General features: G+C 43.2%; 1 protein-coding gene across 1 annotated transcript; it reads right to left on the bottom strand.

Annotated features, from left to right (window-relative positions):
* Window positions 1-3,229: 3,229 nt before the first annotated feature.
* Window positions 3,230-22,178, bottom strand: LOC308649374 (MHC class I polypeptide-related sequence B-like; the record flags this gene model as incomplete). Its single annotated transcript, XM_081294969.1, has 6 exons — window positions 3,230-3,276; window positions 3,447-3,569; window positions 3,684-3,962; window positions 4,406-4,717; window positions 4,962-5,228; window positions 22,109-22,178. 6 exons carry the CDS (start codon window positions 22,176-22,178, stop codon window positions 3,230-3,232), a joined length of 1,098 nt encoding a protein of 365 aa, XP_081151095.1.
* Window positions 22,179-23,496: the final 1,318 nt, after the last annotated feature.

The following is a 23,496-nucleotide window of genomic DNA, read 5'->3' as shown; positions in this document are numbered from 1 at the left end:
GCACTAGAGCACTTCCCAAGCATATAGATGGTCCTTGAGTTCAGTTCCAACTCCTCCAAAAATATATGTATATTTTTAAGTCCCTCCAGGTGGCATTAATCTCTGCTATCCAAAAACAAGAACCACCAACCAACCAACAGCAACAACAACAAATGGGGTGGGGGGCAGAAGGACCAGATTATACATCTCTGAAGAAGCTCTATGACATTGACCTAGACAAGGTCAATATCCTGACCAGGCCTGAGGGGGGAAAAAGACATATGTTCACCCGGTTCATGAATATGATGCTTTAGATACTACGAATAAAATTAGGATCATCTAAACTGTAGCAACCTGACAATTCTAAATATATGTATATTTTCCACTGTAAAGAAAATTAAAACACTGATCACTTATTTCTGGTCTTCAGAGCTGGTGGACCTCTTGAACAGTAATGGAATAAAATACATGTTGCGCAGCACATCAGGTACCAGGGTGCGTGTTACTTTGCTCGAACAATAAAACTTCGTCTAATATAGCAGTTACAATTGGAGTCACCACCCAGATAAGTTTACAGCAATCACCATGGTCCTCCACTTTCTGCACAGGCCAAACAGCTGGGCTGAATGGGGTAATTTTTAAGTCATTAATCTCTGCCATCCATCCAGGAGTGCAGTATTATTTGCCTAGGAGGAGGTAGTTCTAGCGACTTCTGCTTGGTCTCCCTATCACAAAGCACCCACAGAAACCACCCTGGAGACCATGCCTGTTGCTGAGGTGGCTTTTTCTAATTGGCAACTGTGGGAGTACCACAGGGTAGGTTTAGGAACTCCGTGTCAAACATGGAGACAAACATGTAATTTTCACAGACCCTTTCATGCTGTCCCTTCCCAGAAGATAAAGGAAAGCACAGACCAGATATATGTCATATTTAATAGCATTTAAAAATGTGGAGTGCAAACCTATCCAGATAGGAGGTAAGACAGAGTGTCACAGAGGGCTTGAAGGGCCCTCAACAGTCAAGAAAGCCAGTATTTGAAGTTTCTTGGGAGGAGACAGAATAAGGACAACTACAAATAAATCTCACTTGTTAAAATATCATAATTTATATAAATTAGATGTGAAAACATAATAAAATATTGAGGCTACCTAGTACAGTAGAACTGTACTGGGCTGTAGTAAGCCCCTCACATATGTTCCCCAGCGCCAACAGTTGGTAAACATGTGGTTCCACATGGTAGAGATGAGGTAACCAAGGCACCAAGAGGGAAAGTGCTGGTCAGTGCAGGGCTGCCCCCTCTGTACTTCCTACGAAGCCTCAGGAGCTCTCAGCAGAGGCTGACACCCCAGCTGTGTGGATCCAGTGTGGTCACTTGGTGCCCTCTGCTGCTGATCCAGGACTTTTAAGCTCACGAGTTCTGGGGAAGGAGGGAAACGAGTCAGTGTTCAATTGGTCGTAGAATGTTGCTCTATGCCATTGGGATCTCTGTCTCCTCAGTTCAAATCAGATTTGGCCCCCTTCTCTGAGGGAAGTAATGCCCTGACTTTTTCTCCCTCCATCCCATTTTCCTGCCCTCATCAGGCTCCTCTGCATCTCCATCAGCAGCGTCACCTGTCTCTGTTTCCACCACAGAAGGGAGTGAAAGGGCTGCAGGATTCCAGGTCAAGACAAGGAAATGAAGCCCAGTGCCCCCTCCTCCAGAGACAGTAGTGGCCTCCCAGAGAGAGCGGCTCCTGCTCCCACCACACTGGGCACCAGGCTCACACACAACCTTTCTCCCCCTTAGTTCCCAGGCCTCCTCCCCTGCAGAGGCAGGTGCTGACCCAACAGGGCCTGCCCCATCTGCAGCTCAGCATCCCTCTCTCCCTGAGCCAGCAGCTCCTAACTGGAAAGTCCACCAGGAAGCCCAGGGGCACCAGCACACAGACCCAGCCTGGACAAACACATGTGCCACATGATCTGCTGCTCCCCTGCCTACAACAGCCCATGCAGAGGACACTCAGGATCACTGACCCTCTGCACCTGCCCAGGCGCTCAATCTGCACTTTTGCTTCCTCCTACTGGTGTGGTCTTCCTTTTTCCTGAGGCTTCCCTGGACTCAATACCTCCACTCCATCAAGGACTCACATAGGCCACAACCCTAACAGGTCCCATGGGTCTTCTTCCCAAAGCAGATTAGCAGGTTTCCTGAGATCCAGCAGTGTGGATTGTTGGCCTGCCCTCTGCACCCTGGGATTGCCATGGCCATACTCCAGGTCTCCCACCTGGGGCTCTCCTATAGAGTGATCTCCAAGTGTCACATTACTGCACATTACCACACGGGCACTGGAGAACTGCTATTCACATCATAGAGCTGAAACTGGGAACATCCCGAGAGTCAACATTTAAAGTAGAAATTTGCACAAATAAACAGCAGGCCTTTCCCACTCTTTTCTTGGGCACAGCCCTAGTGATATTCCAAGCAAACATTTCTGACCAGAGGAAAGTAGAACTAACATTCCCCTTGCTCCCCCTGCTGGAGAGGCCACAGGTGAGAGCAGCAGAGAGTGCACAGTTGCCTGGCCTACTAGTGGAGTCACCTGGAGGGACCCTGCTGTGGGGCAGTCTGCCCTAGCCTGTGGGGACCAACACCCCTAGGGGCTACCTGGGAAAATTCCTGACATCAGAGAAAATGAATAACCACAGCTGCCCCCAAATGGACTGGTCTCTTTCTCCAGATGGTCACGGTCATCAGCTATTCTCCTGTCCATGTCAACTGCAAGGCCACTAGGAGGAAGAGCTGTGTGGTGGGGACTGGGAGGCCTGAGTGACCCAGAGGACATATTGAGGAGGCAGCTCCTGACAGGAGGGCAGAGGTGCTGCCCACAGAACAAAGGAGGCGCCTGTGCTGCAGAGCCACGGGCCTGCTGTATACGGGCCTCCCAGGGCCTGCACTGGTGGGACTCTGGCAATGTCAGTCTTTTTCTTGTTTGCTGGTGACACCTGGAGAGGCTGGCAGAGAGCAAGGCAGACAGGAAGAGACCAGAGATCACCTCTCATGGGATTCTTCTCCTATTTCTAAGCACCCAAAGATCATGACTCATTTATTCTGTGTCCCCAGGAGGCCATGATAATCTAGCCCACACCAATCAGCCCACCATTCCCAACACAGCCCCATGGACAAGCCAGCAGGGCCTGAGAGAGAGACAAGGACAGAGCAGGAGCCATGGCACCACAGCTGCTCACTCCTCACCCTGCAGCCAGAAGAGGCTACCGCTGGACAGTGAAGGAGTTGACGGCCCTGGCTTTGGGCAGCACTAAGGGGGGTAGCTGGAGGCTTGGCTTCCATCCCCTCACAGATACACAGACCTCCATCCTCTCTTCCAAAGGCTGCTCAACTCCACGGCTCTCTGAACAGCAGGAGGCATGAGGGGCCCTACATCCCAGACAGGCCCTGCCATCTTCAGCCACTGAATGATTTTCTCACCTGAACCCTCTTCAGCTGATGTCCTCCTCTTCTTGCAGGAAGGAATACAAGAAAATAATCCCAGCAGTAACAGTGCATACCACCACAAAGGTGGCCATTGGCTCTCCAGCAGCAGTGCAGTCCCTGAAAGCAGGATTGTTGACTCTGGGTACCCCAGTCTCAAGGCTTCTCCCCTCTCACCACCCAGGGTCACTGACTCACCTGGTTGGAAACTCCAGCAGGAATGCCCAGGCTCACCACAGGACACAAGGCCAGTGCTGTTGTTCACTCTGTATCCCACATAGCAGCAGAACCTCTGCTCTTGTCCTTGGGGAATCCTAATGGACACCCAGGTCTGGTAGGTCCCATTCACATAGGGAAAAACACCCCAAGACTGCTGGGTGCCCTGGCTCCGTGGTTCCCCATCCTGAAGCCAGGTCACAGAGATATTCTGGGGATAGAAGCCAAAAGCCCAACATGTCATGTTGATGGTGTCCTCCAGGGCCTCAGCACAGGTCACATTTACTGCTGGGGACACTAGAGAAGAAAGGGCAAAGTTAGTCAGGCATGTGACCAAAGTCGCTCCCCTCTAAGGGATGGAACAGGGCTGGTCTTCTCCACTATTCTGACTATTGTCAAAGTCCTCATTGAGCCCAGACCCTGGAAAGTCTGTTCTCAGCCTGGGGCTTGAGTCCTCTAACTAGCAGGAACATGGGCCTCTGGCTTGTGGCCTCACATTCTCACTTCCACATATTGAAGTTGAGGAGAGGCTATTTCAGGGACTCCTGGTTTTTGAGGTCCTGAAGGGCATTTTGGGGAGGTCCAGGGTTGTGGAGCCAGGTTGGAGCTCTCTATATTAGCAAGCTGACCGGCACTTAGGCAAGTGGGGCTTACTAGTGTTAGGGCACATATAACCTCCTGCCTCTATCTAGTGGTGTAACAGAACAGGAAAACCACAACAGACACACACAAAAGCTCACACAAGTTCCCCTGGGCAGAGGATCCAAAGGAGAGAGAGGAGCCCTTCCAGGAGACTTGATATCTCCTGAGTCTTCCACAATGCTCTCCCTGCACGTGGGCCTTGTAATCCTTGCTTTGAGTGCCATCTGCATCCCAGGAATTCTTGACTTCCATTGCCAAGATCTGAGCTGAAGATGGTTCCACTTTCCAGCTGTGTGTCTCTGGGTGGTAGGAGAGGAAGGGCTCCCCATCATAGTAGAAATCCCAGAAGCCCCTGGTGTGGTTGTCCTCTTCAATCTTGCAACCCCAAGTCTCCTGGAGGGAATGAGACCCTGCCCCCACCCACCAGTCACTTCTCCATCCCCTGGCCCTTATGCCTCCCTACCCACCAAGTAGAAACTCCAGCCCACAGAAGACCCCCAAAGTAATTCTCCTCAATATCCCATGTGCTGAGCTGCATGGAGCCCATTTCTTGCCCTCCCCAGTCAACTGCAGTGAAAAGAGACAGGACCCTGCTCTTTGCCACCAGTCTCCCAGGAGAAAGCTCATGTCACCCTTGCTCCCACCCACACTCACCTCCTTTCTTCTCCTGCTGGGCATTGATTTCTGCCAGGGTTGCTTTTAGATTCTTGCCGTGCTCTATCAACTCCCAGATCTCTGTGTCCCAGCTCTCAGTTCCCAAAGGTTTTTCTGCCCATAGATCCTGGGGCTTTGCACTTTCTTTATCATGACTATCATAGTGAAGGAAGAGCTGATGGTCCCAATAACAATCAGCAAAAAACCTTGATTGCACTGATCCACCTTGGGACCTCACTGTGAGGTTATAGTGAAGACTGTGGGTCCCTGTGCAAGAGGAAACAGCTGATGACCCTTCTACCTGTGAACAAGTGCTCACCAATGCTCACCACAAAGGCTCTGCTGTCCTGAGCACCTGAGGAGGCAGCAAACACACAGACAAAGGGACAGAAGATAGATTTCCAACGCAATGAAGACAGGAAAGTAGAGAGGAAAGAGAGGGGAAGTGAGGAACAAAGAAAGAGGAAATGGAGAGGGGCAGCATGTAGGCCAGGGCCCAAGAAAAGGCCACAGACTTGTTTAGGGTATAGGGAGTGTTTGAAATGAGAGGGGTGCTGTGACACACAACTGTAACTCCAACAGCTTGGGAGGGTGAGGCAGGAGGATCAAAAGTTAAAAAACAGCCTCAGCAAAAGTGAGGCACTAAGCAACACAATGAAATCCTGTCTCTAATTAAAACACACAAAAAAGTCTGAGGACATGGCTCAGTGGTGGAATGCCCCTGAGTTCAATCCGTGGTAGAAAAAGAAAAGAAAAGAAAGAGAGAGAGAGAGAGAGAGAGAGAGAAAGAGAGAGAAAGAAGGAAGGAAGGAAGGAAGGAAGGAAGGAAGGAAGGAAGGAAGGAAGGAAGGAAGGAAAGAAAGAAAGAAAGAAAGAAAGAAAGAAAGGAAGGAAGGAAGGAAGGAAGGAAGGAAGGAAGGAAGAAAGAAAGAAAAAGAAAGAAAGAGAAAGAGAAAGAAGGAAGGAAGGAAAGAAAGAAAGAAAGAAAGAAAGAAAGAAAGAAAGAAAGAAAGAAAGAAAGAGAAAGAAGGAAGGAAAGAAAGAAAGAGAGAGAGAAAGAGAGAGAGAGAGAGAAAGAAAGAGAGAGAGAAAAAGAGAGAGAGAAGAAAGAAAGAAAGAAAGAAAGAGAAAGAAAGAAAGAGAAAGAAGGAAGGAAGGAAGGAAGGAAGGAAGGAAGGAAAGAAAGAAAGAAAGAAAAAGAAAGAAAGAAAGAAAGAAAGAAAGAAAGAAAAAGAAAAGAAAAGAAAAAATAATGGAGAGGGTGGCAGGGATGGCCCAGGAGGGAAGGAGGACCCATGACCACTGGTATTCAGCCCAGGCAGGGCAGGGGCCCAGAGGGGTGTGCTGCCTCTGCACAGACTTCTCACAGATAAGGTGGGGCGGGCAGGAATGGCAGTGGGAGGGAGGGTTGTACCTCCAAAAGTGTTGAGTGCTGTTGTACCCTAAAGGAATGTAAAGCTGTGGGCTGGGTCCTAATCAGCATCTTGCAGCTCCAGATTGAGAGATCCTGCTAGCATCTCCTGGGACTCCACAGGACTCGGTTTCCAAAGACCTGATACATCTTTTCAATAGATGGTGCTAGAAAAAATGGATTTCCAAATGCAAACAACAAAGTTGTACAATTTACTTACTCACATACAGATATTTACTCAGAACTGGGGATGTAGCTCAATGATAGAGTGCTTGTCTACAATGTGCAAGTGCCTGGGTTCAATACTTAAGAGTGTGTGTGTGTACACACACATACACACACACAAACTCAAAACAAAAAGTAAACTATAAAACCAAATAGTCTTAGAAGAAAACACATTGGCAGCTGGACGTGGTGATGCATGCCTATAATCCTAGCCACTCAGGAAACTGAGGCAGATGAATGCTAGTTCCAGGCCAAACTGGCAACTTAGTGAGAACTTGTCTCAAAATAAGATATTGAAAAGTCCTGGGGGTACTGGCATGTAAGGGATCCTGGGTTCATCTCTCACTTTCATATATATACATACACATACACACACACACACACATACATTTCATAAATAAATATATATATATATATATATATATATATATACATTCATATACACACGCATACACACACATAATGGAAAATGTGTTTGCAATAATCTTCACAACAAAGGATTTGACCACATTTTCAATGATATGACACAAAAATCACAGACACTATAGAAAAATAATTAATAAATTGGACTCATCCAAATTAAAATCATAGAAACTTCAATATAGCAAAGGATATCCACAGAAATGATGACCTGCAGGATGGGAAAAGATATTTGCAAGTCACATATCTAATAAGAGATGAACATTCAGAACATTTGAAGAACTCCCGGGCTTAGATTAGCTCAGTTGTGGGGCACTTGACTAGCCATGTGCAATGTCTGAGATTGATCCCAGCTCCACATACAAGCAAACAAAAAACAACCTCAACAACTCAACCATATAAAATCTTTCAACCTATTCAGAACTGGCAAAGGCCAGTTCCCTAAGGAGTTATACAAATAGCCAATGAGCACATGAAGAGATGCTCAACATTAGCAGTCATTAGGTAAATAAAAATAAAAGCACAATAACATTACTCTTTGGACCCATGAGGATGGCTACTGTTTAGAAAAAAAGAATGCAGAACAAACAAGTTCCTAAGTACATAGAAAACTGCAGCACGGGTGCACTGCTTCCTATATATACAATGGAGCAGCTGTTATGAAAATTGGATGGTGGTTCCTCCAAATGCTCAAAGGATACATTCTAAATGATCCAGTAATTCTATTTCTGGATATAAACACAAAAGTAGTGAAGGCAGGTAAGTGCAGAGATATTTGTAGGTGCAAATATATAGCAGCATTGTTTCCAAAAGCCAAAAGATAGAAGTAACCCCAGTATCTATCAACTGAGGAGCATCTAATCAAAATATGGCTTTTATGCAGAATCGATATTATTCAGCATTAAAAACAAAGGACATTCTGACAATTGCTACACCATGTATGATCATGAGGACATTATGCTAAGTGAAGAAGCCAGTCATGAAAGGACAAACTCTGAATGATTGCACTTGTATGAGGCACTTAGGGAGCCAAATTCACAGAGACAGAATGTAGAATGCTGCAGAAAGAAGACAGGGACTGGGGTGGGGAGGATGGATGCTTACTGTTTAATGGGTACAAAGTTTCAGTTTCCACAAAAATGTGAACACACTAAATGCCACTGAATTGCACACTTAAAATGGTTCAAGTTTTAAACTGTACATTATGTCTATTTTACCACAGTTAAACACCAAACAGAAATCGGGGCAGTGTACTACAGATTAATGTAGAATCAGAGAGAAGAAAGAGGTGTAGGCCTGAAAAGAGAGAATCAAGGCAGGTGGACAAGTTGCACAACCTGGGGGAGGCCTTTCAGAGTGGGAGGGGGTGGTGGGAGCTGGTCACACCCCAAAAAAGCATCAGGTTAGAAGACCATTACGGGGGAGTTGAGGGGTTGCTCAGTGGGGGAGGGCATGGTTGAGGTCCTGGGTTCAATGACCAGAACAAAGAAACCAATAACCAAATGAAAACACTCCAGGAGGAAGCTGGTGCTGGGAGAGGACAGAGTAAGGGAACAGCAGGAGCAACTGAGTAGCAAAACACAGATTTTGTTTACATAGTGAAGGGAGCCAAAGTCCTCTGAAATAAAGGAACCAGAAGAAGGGGGAAGGTCAAGAGGTAGGTGGACCAAGAGCCTTCTTCTGGTATGATGGGAAGGGGAGATAAGAAGGGCAAAGAGATTAGTGGTCTGGGCAAGGAATGACCTGGAGTATGCAGGGTGAACATGGCATACAGGTGACCCTAGGAGAACTTGGGTTAGGGTGAGGACAGGGGTGTTGTTTTGGATGAAGGCAGATGAGAGTGGCTGTAGTGATTGCAAAGTTCCCACCAGAGGGGGCTTGTGACAGATGGAAGTTGGTGAGGGCCCAGGGTAGCTAGGCAGGCAGTGTGTGCAGGAAAAGGTCCCACAATGGAGAGATACAGAGGGGCCAGGGAAAGAGAGTAGGGTGGAGTATGGAGGCCTTGAAAGGGTGAGGGTTTAGATGAAAGCAGGCAAAGGTCCATCAAGAAGGAGATGCCTACACTATAGGGAGAAAGAGGATGCAGGGCTGAGAAGAGCAGGGAGGTCAAGGTGCCCTGCACTGTGCTTAAGGCAAATGTCAGCACCAAGATTTTCAGGGGACTCGGAGCAGTGGGGATGAAGAGAAGACCCAAGGACAGAAGGCTCCACCAGAAACTTAGGGTCATCAGGCTGGGAGTGTAGCTCAGTGGCAGAGCACTTGCCTGGCATGCTTGAGGTCATGGGTTTAATCCCAGCACCACAAAAATGAAAAAAAGAAAATGAAAGAGCAAAAACAGTTAGGTTTCCCAAAATTCTAATTTCATTCTACATAGAAATGGGAAATTTTTTTTCTGAAATTCACAGGGAACCATAAAAGACCCAGTTATGGTTTAGATAGGAGGTGACTCCCAAAGCTCATATGTGAGATAATGCAAGAAAGTTAAGAGGTGAGATGATTGGGTTATGAGAGTCTTAACATAATCAGTGTATCAATTCCCAGAAGGTGTTAACAGGGTGGTAACTGAGGCAGGTAGAGTGCCACTGGTGGAGGTGGGTCATTGGGAACATTTGTCCTTGTTGGGTGGAGCTCACTCTCTCTGCTACCTGGTACCGTGTCGTGAGCTGCTTTCCTTTACCTCAGTCAGCTGCCATGATATCCTGCCTTTCCTCGGGCCTGGTGGAATGGAGCCAGCGATCTATGGAGGAGACCTCTGAAACCATGAGCTCAAAATGAATCTTTCCTCTTCTAAAATTGTTCTGCAGGTCTTTTGTTCACAGCAGCAAAAAAAATAGCTGACTAAAAGAGACCCCCCAAAAAACAATGCAATATAGACCAAAAAGGACAATGTCAGATTTCAGCATAGATTACAAAACTTCAGTAAATAAAACAGCATGGTATCAGCATAAAAACAAATGCTATGACCAATAGAAGAGAACTCAGAAATAAACTCACACATGTATAGTGCATGGATTTTTGACAAAGGTGCCGAGTATACAATATGGGAGATGGGTATCTCAAAAAAAAAAAAAACTGTTGAGAAAACAAGATATTCACAAACATAAGAATGGGAATAGACCCTTATGTCAACCCTTATATAAGAATAAAACTCAAAATGCATTGAAGATTTAAATGTAAGACCTGAAGCAGTGGGTGATAGAGCTGGCCCATAGTTCCAGTTACCCGAGAGATTGATGCAAGAAGAGCACATACGTTCAAGACCAACCTGAGCAGAAGAGCAACAAACCTTCCAAAAAAAATCCTACTTGAAACTATGAAATTGACAGAAGAAAACACAGGAGCAAAGTCCCTGACATGGGTCAGGACAGAACTTTCTCAGCTGCGATCCTCAAAGCACAGGCCACCAGAGCAAAAATAGAACAATTGGATAGCTTTCAACTAAAATTATTTTTCAGAGCACGGAAAACGAGGGTGAAGAGATAACTCACACATTGGGAGAGTATTTACAAATCATACTTCAGACAAGGGGTGACTATCCAAAATATACAAGGAAGTCAAACTTCCCAATAACAAACTAAATAACCCAACATAAAAATGGCCAAAGAAGAGACATTCAACATGGTGTATTAGAGGCTGTTCTGCATTTCCAGTTGCTCTGTGGTTTGGGATTCAAACAGTAGTAGTACTGCTTCTCAGGTGAGGTGGGTGAAAGAGGAAATTCACTGAAATTCAATGGACAGTCAGAGGCTCTTAGAGGCTTAGAAATTCAAGTGCATTAAACATAGTAGGAGACATACATTGAAACTAAGCTGGTTGTTGGGTGGCGCTAGTTCACCACAGAGGAGAGGGATGACAAAAACACAGAGAAAAGCACATTTGGCACAGAAAAATATGGAGATCAGAAAAGCTTATGTATTCAGCTGATCCAGAGGTTTGCAAGGTGGATGGGTATTTGAAAAGAGCTCTGTGTTTCTCAACTGGCAAGCTGACTGCTGAGGTGGCAATCATTTTGTGGAGGTCATGCTTCAGCTTGCTGCTGCCAGAGCCCAAGAGATCCTAACAATATCACCATAAGGTCCAGAAAAGCGCCTATAGTGTGGACTAGATTGCGCCTAGAACAATTAGTGAAACAAGCATAGAAAGTACTTTGCTCAGGGGGAATAAAGTCAGAGAAAGGGCAACTCACTGTCCCATTAAGTCTGATGGCTCACATGACCTCCCTGAAAAGGGTTGGAAATCTGAACAGGAGGGCATGAGCACACTCAGGGACTAACCCTGGGAAGGCCATATTTGTGGGCAGCTGAGTGTGTGACACCTGTGCACGGTTGGCTCTCCTGCCCCACAAGTAGAGGTCTTGGGAGTCTCCAGAGATCCAGACTCCCAGCAGAGATCTGCATCTTCCTGACCATAGAAGTGTGCTGATCTAATCTCTCCAGAGCAGATACCATCCAACCAAGTTCCTAAGGACTAAACAGACCCAAGCCACAGCCACCAGATCTCCCCAGTTGGAACTCTGTAGCAGCCTCACCCTGGGAGTGCATCAGTCTGGTCTGTGAGAGAAAACTCCAGTAAACAGTCCTTCCCATTCCATCGCCCCTTATACTGGGAAGAAGCTGAGAGCTATTTCAAGGAGCTTCAGTTTTAGACCACTCCTCCTGGCAATTTTGTGAGCAATAGAAAAAGAGGAAGGGGATAACAACTCCCAGAGCTTGGTCTCTCTCTTCATACAGCTGAAAAAGAAATGGAAAGTAGGACAGTTGGACAAAGGCAGTGACCATCATCCTTGTTAGCAGTTTGACTACCTCAGTAGAGAAATTTTTTCTGTTTCTTTCTTTCTTTGTTATTGGCAGAGAGTGGGGGGTACTGGGGATTGAATGCAGGGGCAGTCAACCACTGAGCCACATCCCCAACCCTATTTTGTATTTTATGTATAGACAAGGTCTCACTGTCCTGCTTAGGGCCCCACTTGCTAAGGCTGGTTTTGAACTCACAAACTTACTGCCTCAGCCTGCCAAGCCAATGGGATTACAGTTGTGCATCACACTGCCTGTCTAATTTTTCATTAAGAACTATTTTTTTGGTGGTCTTGCTGTGCTGATCATTTCATGAATGCATATACCCATTCATATTTGTTTCCTTTTGTCTCATGTTAGCATTTTTAAACAATAGTTATTTTCTCTTATCTTGTGGGGTGATAGGGTTGTTTTTTATTTAGGTATTGTTTTGTTTTTGTTTGTTTATGCCTCTTGTTTCTCTTTTTCTCCTCTCTTCTCTCACTAACAGCCATATTCTCCTGTTCTCTCTCTCCCTGTACTTTTTTTCCCATTTATTTTACTCATTCTTCTTTACAGCCATCACTTGCTACATCTCTTCTATATGCCCTCTGTTCACATTTTGAACATTCTAAACTTTCCATTACTATCCTATCACATTTTCTTCTCTCTTATTGAACAACGTTTTCACCATTTTGTAAAATACCTAATTTATAAAACTCCTGCTCATAACATTCATGCTGTTGCAATGATTAGTTCTGTGGCTACCATAGTTGATACCTGTTGTTTATTTTAATTCTTGAACTAGTTCATGGATATGTGTGTTATTGTTGTTGGAAATTGCTGACCTAACTATTCCTGTTTTTGTGGTAATTAGTGTTGTACATGTGCACCATGTATTGATTTTAATGCTGTATATTGTTTGTTTCAGTTGTTGAGATTTTTTGTTTCCTTTTTCTGTGAAGTTCTGGGAATCTACAGGGATACCACCATTCACAGAATAGACACTCTATTACTGAAATAAACCCATCCAAGAGACAGCATATCTTAGTGCTGGGCACACCTCTAATCCCAGCTTGGGAGACTGAGGAAGGAGGATCCTAAGTTCAAAGACAGCCTCAGCAAAAGTGAGGCACAAAGTAATTCAGTGAGACCTCTACCACGCGGCCTGCGCAGTGGTTTCATTAATGAGGTTCTGGCATTAAGTTAGTTAGAAGAGATCAAAATAAAACACACAGACAGTACCTTATTTTATATTGCTAGGTCCGAGACGGCTCGCCTCCCTGGTTCCCGCCTCAAGCCACCCAGCAGGGCAGCGAGGATTACTCTGGGCTAGCAGGAGAGAGAGAGAGCGAACACACTGGGGAGTAGCCTTTTATTTGGGGGACAAGAGATTCAGGGGAGAATTCCATCCAATGAAGGTTGAGGGGGGGCTGTACTCCAAGGTCAGGGTCAGTGATTGGGTCTCCAGGGTCAGTGGTCATGCACACCCCCACACAGATGGGCTCTCTCATCAGGAAAGGGTCGGGATAACTCCGACACAGCCAGAGTGCCTCAGGCCCTTATCGGGAGTCACCCAATCACGTGTCAGAATGGCTCCCCACAGAGACCCTGTCTCTCAATAAAATACAAAAAAGGGCTGGGGATGTGTCTCAGTGGCTGAGTGCCCCTGGGTTCAATCCCCTGGTACCAAAAAAAAAACAAAAAAAAAACAAAAAAAACAAGAAATAGTGTATCTTGCTACACATACAAATTAATCACACTAACTTCAGCAATATCTAGCACAAAGAAGAGAAAAGAATCCAACTAAACATCAGATGCTATATGGGAATGATTCAGGGGGCCCTTGGTTCCCACTCCTGGGCATCCACTCATACAGCAAAAAGAGAGTGAAAACAAAGTCTGTGGGTACCATCCTGCTGAGGGTTCTCAAATTAGAGTGCTCTAGGCCACTGTGGCAAGAGAAGGCTGTGCCCAAAAAAAGCCCACGCATATGAGCAAAAAAGAAATCCATCCCCAAAGATGCATAAAACCCAACAGAGGAACACAAGAACTACAAAAAAATCAAGCTAACACAACACCTAAATTCATAATTCTCCAGAAAATGACTCTAAAGATATTTGAGTGGATGAAATATCAGAATAAGAATTTGGAAGAATGATTATTAAAATAATCAAAGAATTTCTAGACAATACACACACAAAAAAAAAACGGAAGAAATTAAGGAAGTCACTGAAGAGTAGAAGAAGAAGTTCAATAAGGACTTTGAGATATTGAAAGAGAAATCTTATAAATGAAAAAAAAAATAAGTCAAATACAATCTTCAGTTGAAAGTCTTTCTAGTAGAGTAGACCATGCTGAAGACAGAATCTCAGAGTTTGAGGTCAAAGTGGCAGGCATTGTACATTCAGACAATAATAATGAGAATAAGTAATGTGACCAGGATATATAAACTCTGGGACAACATTGAGAGGCAAATTTAAGAATCCTTGGAATTGAAGAGGGTTATGAGACGTGGCCTAATGGTGTGGATAATCTCTTCAGAGAAATAACAGAAAAATTTCCAAAACATGAGAATGAGAGGACATCCAGTACAGGAAACAATGAAAACTCCAAACAGACAACATCAAAAAGGAACCTCTACAGAACACATAATAATTAAAATGCCTAACATGCAGAGCAAGGATAAAATGGTAAAAGCCTCTGGGAAAAATGTCACGTCACATTTAAAGGCAAGTCTATCAGAATTACATCTGATTTCTTAACTCAAACACTAAAATCCAGGAAGGCTTTGAATGATGTGCTTCAAGCTCTGAAAGAAAATAACTGTCAGCCAAGATGGCTATATACAGCAAAGCTCTACTTCTGAATCTAAGTGGGAATAAAAATGTTCCAAGGTAAGAAAAAACAAAAATAATTCATGGGTACTCAGATGGTACTATAGAAGATGCTTAAACCAATAATTCATACAGAAGAAATATCAGCATAATATAAAAACCAACTTTAATGTTCACAAATGGATAAGTCTCATTTGAAGAGTTGTCAAGCAAATGAAAAACAGGACAAATTAAACATTAGAAATAAATCAAAATGGCAGGCGTTAACAGATATCTCTCTGTATAACATCAAATGTAAATGGTCTCACCTCACCAATTAAAAAACACAGGCTCGCAGAATAGATTAAAAAACAAGACCCAACTACGTCTTGTTGTAAGAGGATTACCACACAAACACAGCCACAGGCTGAAAGTGAAAGGATGGAAAAGGATATACCATGCCAATGGAGCCCCCACAAAAGAGCATAAGTTTATATTCTCACACTCAAAACCCAGACCTCAAGCCAAAATTAATCAGAAGAGATAAAGGTCACTTCATAGTGGTAAAGAGAGCAATTCAAAAAGAAAAAATAACGATAATAAATATATAGAATCCATAAGATGGTGCCCCTAATTATACAAAATAGTCACTACACACATGACTCAGGCCCCAATACAGTAATACTTGTTGATTTCAACACACCTCTCACCAATAGGTATGTCATCTAAACCTAAGTTTGTAAAGACTCATTGAACAACAACAACAACAATAACAACAATATATATATATATATATATATATATATATATATATATATATAAAATCAAATGGACTTAACAGACTTCTACAGAATATTCCACCCAACAATAGTAGAATATACTTTCTTCTCAGCTGTTTATGCATCTTTCTCACAAACAGACCATATATCAGGTGACAAAGCAACCCATACCAAACTTAAAAAATTAATATAATTCCTTATATCTATTTAATTATGTTGGAATAAAATTAAAAATAAACACCAAAAACACCTTCAGAATCTATAAAAACACATGGAGATTAACCAATATACTTTTCATGATTAATGGGTGCTAGGAGAAATTTAAAAATTCTTAGTGACAAAGAAAAATAGTGATACAACATACCAGAACCTCAGCAACACTATAAACTCAGTTCTCGAGTTTATAACTATGAGTAACTATATTAGAAAATCAAAAAGATCTCAGATAAATAATTAAAGGATGCATCTCAAGATCCTTGAAAAACAAGAACAAGCCAATTCCAAAACCAGTAAAAGGGAACAAATAATTAAAATCAGAGGTGAAATTGATGAAATAGAGAATACAACAACAATAAAAAGGATCAATAACAAGAAGAGTTGGCTCTTTGAAAAGATACACAAGATTGAAAATCCCCTAGCCAAACAATCAAAACAAAAAGAGAGAATACCCAAATTAATCAAACTATAAATGAAAAAGGAGAAATCATTACAGATAACACAGAAATCCAGAGGATTATTAGGATCAGTTTTGAAAACTTATACTCCAATACATTGGAAAACAAGAAAGAAATTGATAGGTTTTGACTATTTTAGGGGGGTAGCGAGGGGGGCGGGGAAGGTATAGTTCTGGAGATTGTACCCAGGGCCTTGTGTGTAGGAGACAAGCACTCTACCAGCTGAACTATATCCCCAGCCCAAATTAGGTATACTTCTAGACACATATCACTTACCAAAATCACATCAAGAAGACAGAAAACTTACACAGACCAATTACTATCTATGAGTTAGAAGCATTAATAAAAAGCCATCAGTTATGGTTTAGATAAGAAGTGTCCCCAAAACCTTATGTGTAAGAAAATTCGGGAGTTTTTAGAGGCAAAGTGATTAGATTAGAGAAGCATGACCTAAGCAGTGGATTAATTCAGAAGAAACTGTAGCCAGACAGGGTGTGGATGGATGGTATAGGTCACTGGAGATGTATCCTTTGGTCCTATATTTTATTCCTGGTCCTCTCCTCTCCTCTCCTCTCCTCTCCTCTCCTCTCCTCTCCTCTCCTCTCCTCTCCTCTCCTCTCCTCTCCTCTTCTCTTCTCTCTCTCTCTCTCTCTCTCTCTCTCTCTCTCCCCTCCCTTCCTGATCTCTATGTGCTGAGCTGTTTTCCTCCTCCATTTCACCATGATGTTCTGCCTGACCTAGGACCCAGAACAACGGAGTGGGCCATGGATGGACTGAGATCTCTAAAATCATGAGTAACAAATAACATTTCCTCTTCTAAAATTGTTCTTGTCACAAGTTTTGGTTACACTAACAAAAATGCTGACTAAAACACCATCCACAGAGAAAACCCCAGGAACACAATGCTTCTCAGCTGAATTCTGCCAGAATGTTAAAGGAGAATGCACACCAATGCTCCTCAAATTATTCCAAAAATAGAGTGAGAATGAATACTTCAAATTCATTCTATGAGCCAGTATCACCATCAGACCAAAACCAATATCACTATGGATCAATATCTCTGATAAACTTAGATGCAAAAATTCTTTAAAAAATAATAGCAAATTATATTCACCAACATAATAAGATGATTGTACATCACAACAAAGATGGATTTATTGAAGTGATGCAAGATGGATTAGTATTCACAAATCAATACATGCAATATACCACATAAGTAGAACTAAGGACAAAAATCACATACTCATCTCAATAAATGCAAAGAAAGCCTTAAACAAAACTTGACACCCATTCATGATAAAGAAAATGAGGAAAGTAGGCACAAAAGGAATTGACTTCAATATCATAAAGGCTCCATACAACAAATCCAAAGCCAACATCATAGTGAATGGGGGAAAACTGAAAACATTTCCATGAAAATCTAGAACAAGTAAAGGATGTCTACACCCATCACTCTGATTCAATGTACTACTAGAAATTCTAGACAGAGCAAACAAGAAAGAGAAGAAAATCAAAGGTATAAAAATAGGAAAAGAAGAAGTCAAATTATCAATGATAATTTGTTTCAAATGAAACAATCCTATACTTAGAAGATCCAAAAAGCTCCACCAGAAGACTGCTAGAACCAATAAACAAATCCAACAAAATAGCAGGTTACAAGATCAACACACAAAAATCGAAAGCTTTCTTATACACCAATAATGGAACTCCTGAGGAAAAAAAATCAGAAAAACAATCCCATGCATTATAGCCTCAAAAAATAAAATACCTAGGAATAAATCAAACCAAGAAGGTAAAATTTGACCTCTACAATGTAAACTATAGAACAATGAAGAAAGAAATTGAAGAAGACACAAGAACATGGAGAGACATCCCATGTTCACAAGTAGGCAGAATTAATATTGCTAAAATGGTCATAAAATCAAAAGCAAGACACAGATTCAATGCAATCCTCATCAAAACACCAAGGACAGTTTTTCACAGAACTAGAGAAAACAGTTCTAAAAGGCAGTCGAAAGAATAAAAAAAAAAATGTTTATCTATCTATCTATCTCAATGGTACAGAATAGAAGACACAGAGACAAACCCACACAGATACAGCCATCTGATCCTTGACAAAGGTACTAAAAGATACTTTGGAGAAAAACAGCCTTTTAAACAAGTGATGCTATGCAGAGAGTTTCCTCATGACCTGCACAGGAGCTTGGGCCCAGGGTAGGCCAGAGTCCATACTGTCATCAACACGTCACTGACCTGCGTGGGAGCCAGGGCCCCGGGTAAGCTTGGGTCCACCCCCATCCCACGACCACCTGGTAGCCCAGGTCTAACCCACTTCCATCTTGAGACACTGCAGCCATCCCCATAGCCTTCCCATGCAGTAGCCTCTACCTTGGGCCAATAGAAAGGGCATAGAAGCAGCTGCATCTTGGAGCAGTCATCCCAAAGCCTGTGTAAAGCCCACCCTTTTACCCCATCTCTGAATTTGGATCCATCTTGGGGCACCTCCACTGCTATCTTGAGTTACCTCCTGCTATTACCACCACCTGTAGTTGCAGTAGCATTCATTCTGGGATACTGGCAGGATCTGGAAGCCCAACACCAAGGTGAGATACAAATAACCTGTACAGATACTACAAGGTTATAGGGTAGTGTGGAGGCCAAACTAGCATGTAACTGCATTTGTCTCCTCTTCTGATTGGTGAGGCATCCTGGGTCACTCTGTGATCTGGTTGCCTAGGTAACCCAGACAGATTCCCCAATCTTTAGGGTCAAGCCTGTGTCTTCATGCATGGGCGTGCCTTCCCACATCCCCAGGGATCCAATTACCTCATCTGTCCTTGTAACACTGCCCCCCTTGACCTTCATTGGATGGAAATTTCTAAGAATTTAGAGCCCCCCTAATAAAATGTGCTCAGCCACTCTCACGAGCCTCTCATGTGATTCCTCACTCTCCAGTTTGGGAAGCTTTAGGCAAAGGGTGAAGGAGCCATCACAGAGCTTGATTTAAAGGTAAATTGTGGGTCTGTGTTTTATTCTGATGCCTTGGGAATTTTCCTCGAGTAACCTTTAGTTAGCTGTCTGCTCGGTCGTAGATGGCAGGGTAGAAACTGTAGTACCTCAAATCCACACTGCAAGTAAGGAAACCACATAGACATCATGAAAAAACAAGGGAGGAAAGTGCCCCAAACAAACCAGAAAACTACAAAAACAGAACCTATAGACAGTACAGTTGATGATATGTCAGAGAAGGAGTTCAGAATTTTCATAATTAAAATAACCTGTGAATTAAATAATAACCTAAATAAGCAAATACAGGCAAAAATTGATCAACCCAACAAAGACACAAGAGACAAAATACAGGCAACCATTGATGACACCAATAAACAGATAAGGGAGCAAATACAGGCATCCATTAATCCATTAATCACATCAATAAAGAGATAAGGGAGCGAATATAGGTAGCAAAAGGTTACTTCAAGAAAGAGATAGAGATTCTGAAAAAAAAACCAACTATCAGAAGTCCTTATAATAAAGGAAACAATAAAAAATAGAAAGCATCACCAACAGACTGGATCACTTGGAAGACAGATCGTCAGCGAAGGAAGACAAAGTATACAATCTGGAAAATAAAGTTAACCACACAGTGAAGATGGTAAGGAACCATGAGCCGAACATCCAAGAATTATGGGATAGCATCAAAAGACCAAATATAAGAGTTATTGGGATAGAGGAAGGCACAGAGTTTCAAAACAAAGGAATGCACAGTCTCTTCAATGAGATAATATCAGAAAATTTCACAAACATGAAGAATGAATTTGAAAATCAAATATAAGAGGCTTACAGGACACCAAATGTTCAAAATTACAACAGATCTACACCAAGGCACATTATAATGAAAATGCCTAGCATACAGGATAAGGATAGAATCCTAAAGGCCACAAGAGAGAGGAATCAGATCAAATATAAGAGGAGACAGATTCATATCTCAGCAGATTTTTCAACCCAGACCCTCAAAGCCAGGAGATCCTGGAACAACATATACCAAGCTCTGAAGGACAATGGATGGCAATGAAGAATCTTATATGATATGTTTCTCTCTTATGTGGAAATTACAGAGGAAAACCAAAAGAAAGGGATGGAAGGTCTCATTAAAATAGAAGAGAGATGAGTAGAGTAGAGGAGCTATCAGGGGGAGGGAGGAAGAGATGGAAAGAGGAAACACTGAGTAATGATAGTAGACAATTACATGAATATGTAACAACACATTCCACCCTTATGTACACCTATCATGTGCCAAAAAAATATAGAAAACAAAAAATGGACAAAGCACCAGGCACTATGGTACATGCCTGTAATCCCTGCTACTTAAGAGGCTGAGGCAGGAGCATTCCCTGAATCAAAGAGTTTTAGGCCAGCCTGAGAAACATAGCAAACACATTTCCAAAAGTATCACATCCATTTCAAAAATTAAACTAAGCACACCCATTTCACAATACACTGTGGCAAACACACAAAGTATACTAATCAGTCTTAACAACAACAAAAATAAATTAGGGCTGAGGATGGAGCTCAGGGACATAGGAATTGCCTAGCAGACACAGACCCTGAGATTAGTACCTACTGTATTTATTTTAAAAAGGGGGGGACCCTAAAAACCAGGAAATTGTGTCATTTATGACAATATAGATAAATCTGAGGGCATTAGTGAGAATAAAACAGACACATAAATGATCTCACTTTTATGTAGAAACTGGAGCAAGCAGAAAGAATGCTGCTTAGGACCAGTAGAGAGTAGATAGAGAGGGGAGACACTGGTCAAAAGGTACAAAATTTCAAGATGGAATGGCTCCTGTGTCATTCTATAGCACAGCAAGATAACTACATTACATAATAATATAGTGTATGCTGCAAAAATAGCTAAATGAGAGGATTTTGAATGATCTGATCACAAGGAAATGATAAATATTTGAGCTGATCAATATGCTAATCATTCTGATTTGATCATTATAAAATGTGTACATGTATCAAAACATCACAATTATATACAACTATGTGTTAACAAAAATAAATAAATAAAACAGTTGACAAAAATCTTTAAAAAAAAAAAAAAAAAGCTAAGTTTGGGCCTGGGAAGGGGCAGTAGTGTTGTCTACAGCAGCATTGGGTCCAGCTCCTTGTAGGCAATGACTCAGGGAAGGAGGAAGGACCTGCAGAAAGGAGGGGGGTGAGATGGGGCAGACCTCCCAAAAATAGATCAGAGAACTTCAAGCAGGAGGGGAGAGCAGGGAGGGGGAGGGCAACAGGAAAGACAGGGTGGGGTGTGTGAGACAGCAGCTGAGGAGGTTGGAGAGAGCTGGTGTGAACACTGGAGTTCATATTAGTGTAAAGGGGCTGCAGGAGGGAAAAGACCCTCCCTTGCCCAGGCAGCAGGAGGCCAGGGGACCTTGAGGGTGGAGATGAGAGAAGTCACAGGAAGAATCTCTTGGCCCAGAAGTCCTCAGCTTCCAACCTCCCTCAGTCTGTGTGGGGCAGCAACAGAAAAGCAGTGGGAGGCTGGGAGGCCCCTATCAGCTCCTGGCAGAAAGAAAGGCAGACCCCTAACTCCAGATACTGAGCACTCCAGTGAGAACACACTGCTGACTCCAGGAAGACGACGGGTGGGGGAGAGGGGCTGGAAACTGTCTCCATCACTGCTAACAGGTGGCCCCCTGAAAGGCAGACCTCCAGGGGTACTTGAATATCTCTCTAAGTGCAAACTAGAAGGCACACCCGGGCTCCAGGCATCCTAAAAACCAGAATGTTGGAAAAGAAAGAGCAAGGCCCAGAGGGGAGGGAGGGAAGCAAAGTGCAGCACCGATCCAGATGCTGGAGATGGTGGCGGGATGCGCCCTGAAAAGCGGCCTTGAAGTTTTGTGGCAAGTGGACCAGGTCCAGCCCCCCCCCCCCTGCACCACCTCCAGAGCCAGCCTGGAGGGGCAGACGCTCCCTGGAAGCTGCCGCCCACCTGGATTCGCCAGACCTTTCTGAAGACTCACAATGAGCGCACTCACCGGCGGCGGCACCCAGAGATGCAAAAATTGCGGAGCCAGCCAGGAGCAGCACGACAGGGTTCAGACCCATAGCGCGTTTGCCTCCCTCCTAGATCTTAGGGAATGTAGCATCTTTGGGGTTTTGCTCAATGAGCACACACCCAAGGACAGCCATCAGAAGTCTGACTCAGACTCAAGACCAATCACTAGAGAGAGCTGACTGGGAGGCGGGGACTGAAGCAGGCCAGGCTGCAAAGCATGGAAGGAACCTTTGGGTACAGGCATGACTGCCAAATCTACTCCACCTACACAGAGAAGCAGCCTGTCCCCTCTGGGCCAGGTGTGTAGCTGAAGGCCAGGCTACACTGGGGTGACAGTGAGCCTCAGCCCTGTCAAGACAGAGCCAGGTTCTCCAGCCCAACAAGGATCCAAAGATAATTCACAGATATGAAAAGGGAAGGCTCAAAGCATTGGGAATAGAGATTAGAAACAGACTTCAAACTATGTTCATTGTGGGGTTTTTTTGGCTTTTTGTTTTGTTTTGTTTGGTTTGGTTGGTTGTTGTTGTTACTTTGTTTACTGGATCTCTTGTTCTGATTAAATAAGTATCATTTGTGAGATTAAAATTCTAAAACATTTTTTTAAATCTCTGTTGAAGATTCTGTTCACTCCAAATACACTACAGGATTATTTGGTCTGTTTTTATATAATGTTTCAATAAAGATAAGCTTAAGTACTCTGTCCTTCGTAGTAATAAATTCTTAATCATTAAGCTTGAAACTAAAACATGAATATTTTTATTGCAGAAACTCTTGATTTTACAAAATTTCAAATTTCTCCAGTAAATATTTGAATTTCAAGTTGTTTTTTTTTTAGAAATAACTCTTTATATGTTTGCATATTTCAGTGTATATATACAGATAATGCTGTTGGATAATTTGTATTACTCATTATCTCAATAATAGTTTGGGGATCATTTGTGATATTGAGAGCACAATAAAGTTCACAGCTTGAGGGGAAAAAAAAGACCAATAAGGAACAGAGAGGGAGGAGCTACACTTAAATGGAAATTCTCTAAAGCACAGATCAAAGGCTAAACTAACCCAAAGACACTGGGAAATATTCACTGGGTTGTACCAGCCTCAATGTCCAGAAAAGTGCCTGTGATTTAGGATTCCCCGGGTAGATTAGACGCACAAATAAGCACAGCTAGGTGAATGGTGTAAGGTCAGATTCTGAGCAAATGTCGTGGCCTAACCTTAGAAGCACTCCCACTTCACTATGAACCTAGTTGAATCTCTGCCTACAGAGAAGCATGGGTCTCCCCAAGCTCCTGCAGCACCCCACCTCATATAGCTAGCTCAACCTTGTTCCTTTTATGCACACTTCCAGAAGAGTCAAGCCTTGTT

This window comes from Spermophilus citellus (genome assembly GCF_964194105.1).
Source record: "Spermophilus citellus genome assembly, chromosome: 5".
Lineage (NCBI taxonomy): Eukaryota > Metazoa > Chordata > Mammalia > Rodentia > Sciuridae > Spermophilus > Spermophilus citellus.
Note: the sequence above shows the minus strand (reverse complement) of the source record. Positions and strands in the feature narration are given on the sequence as shown.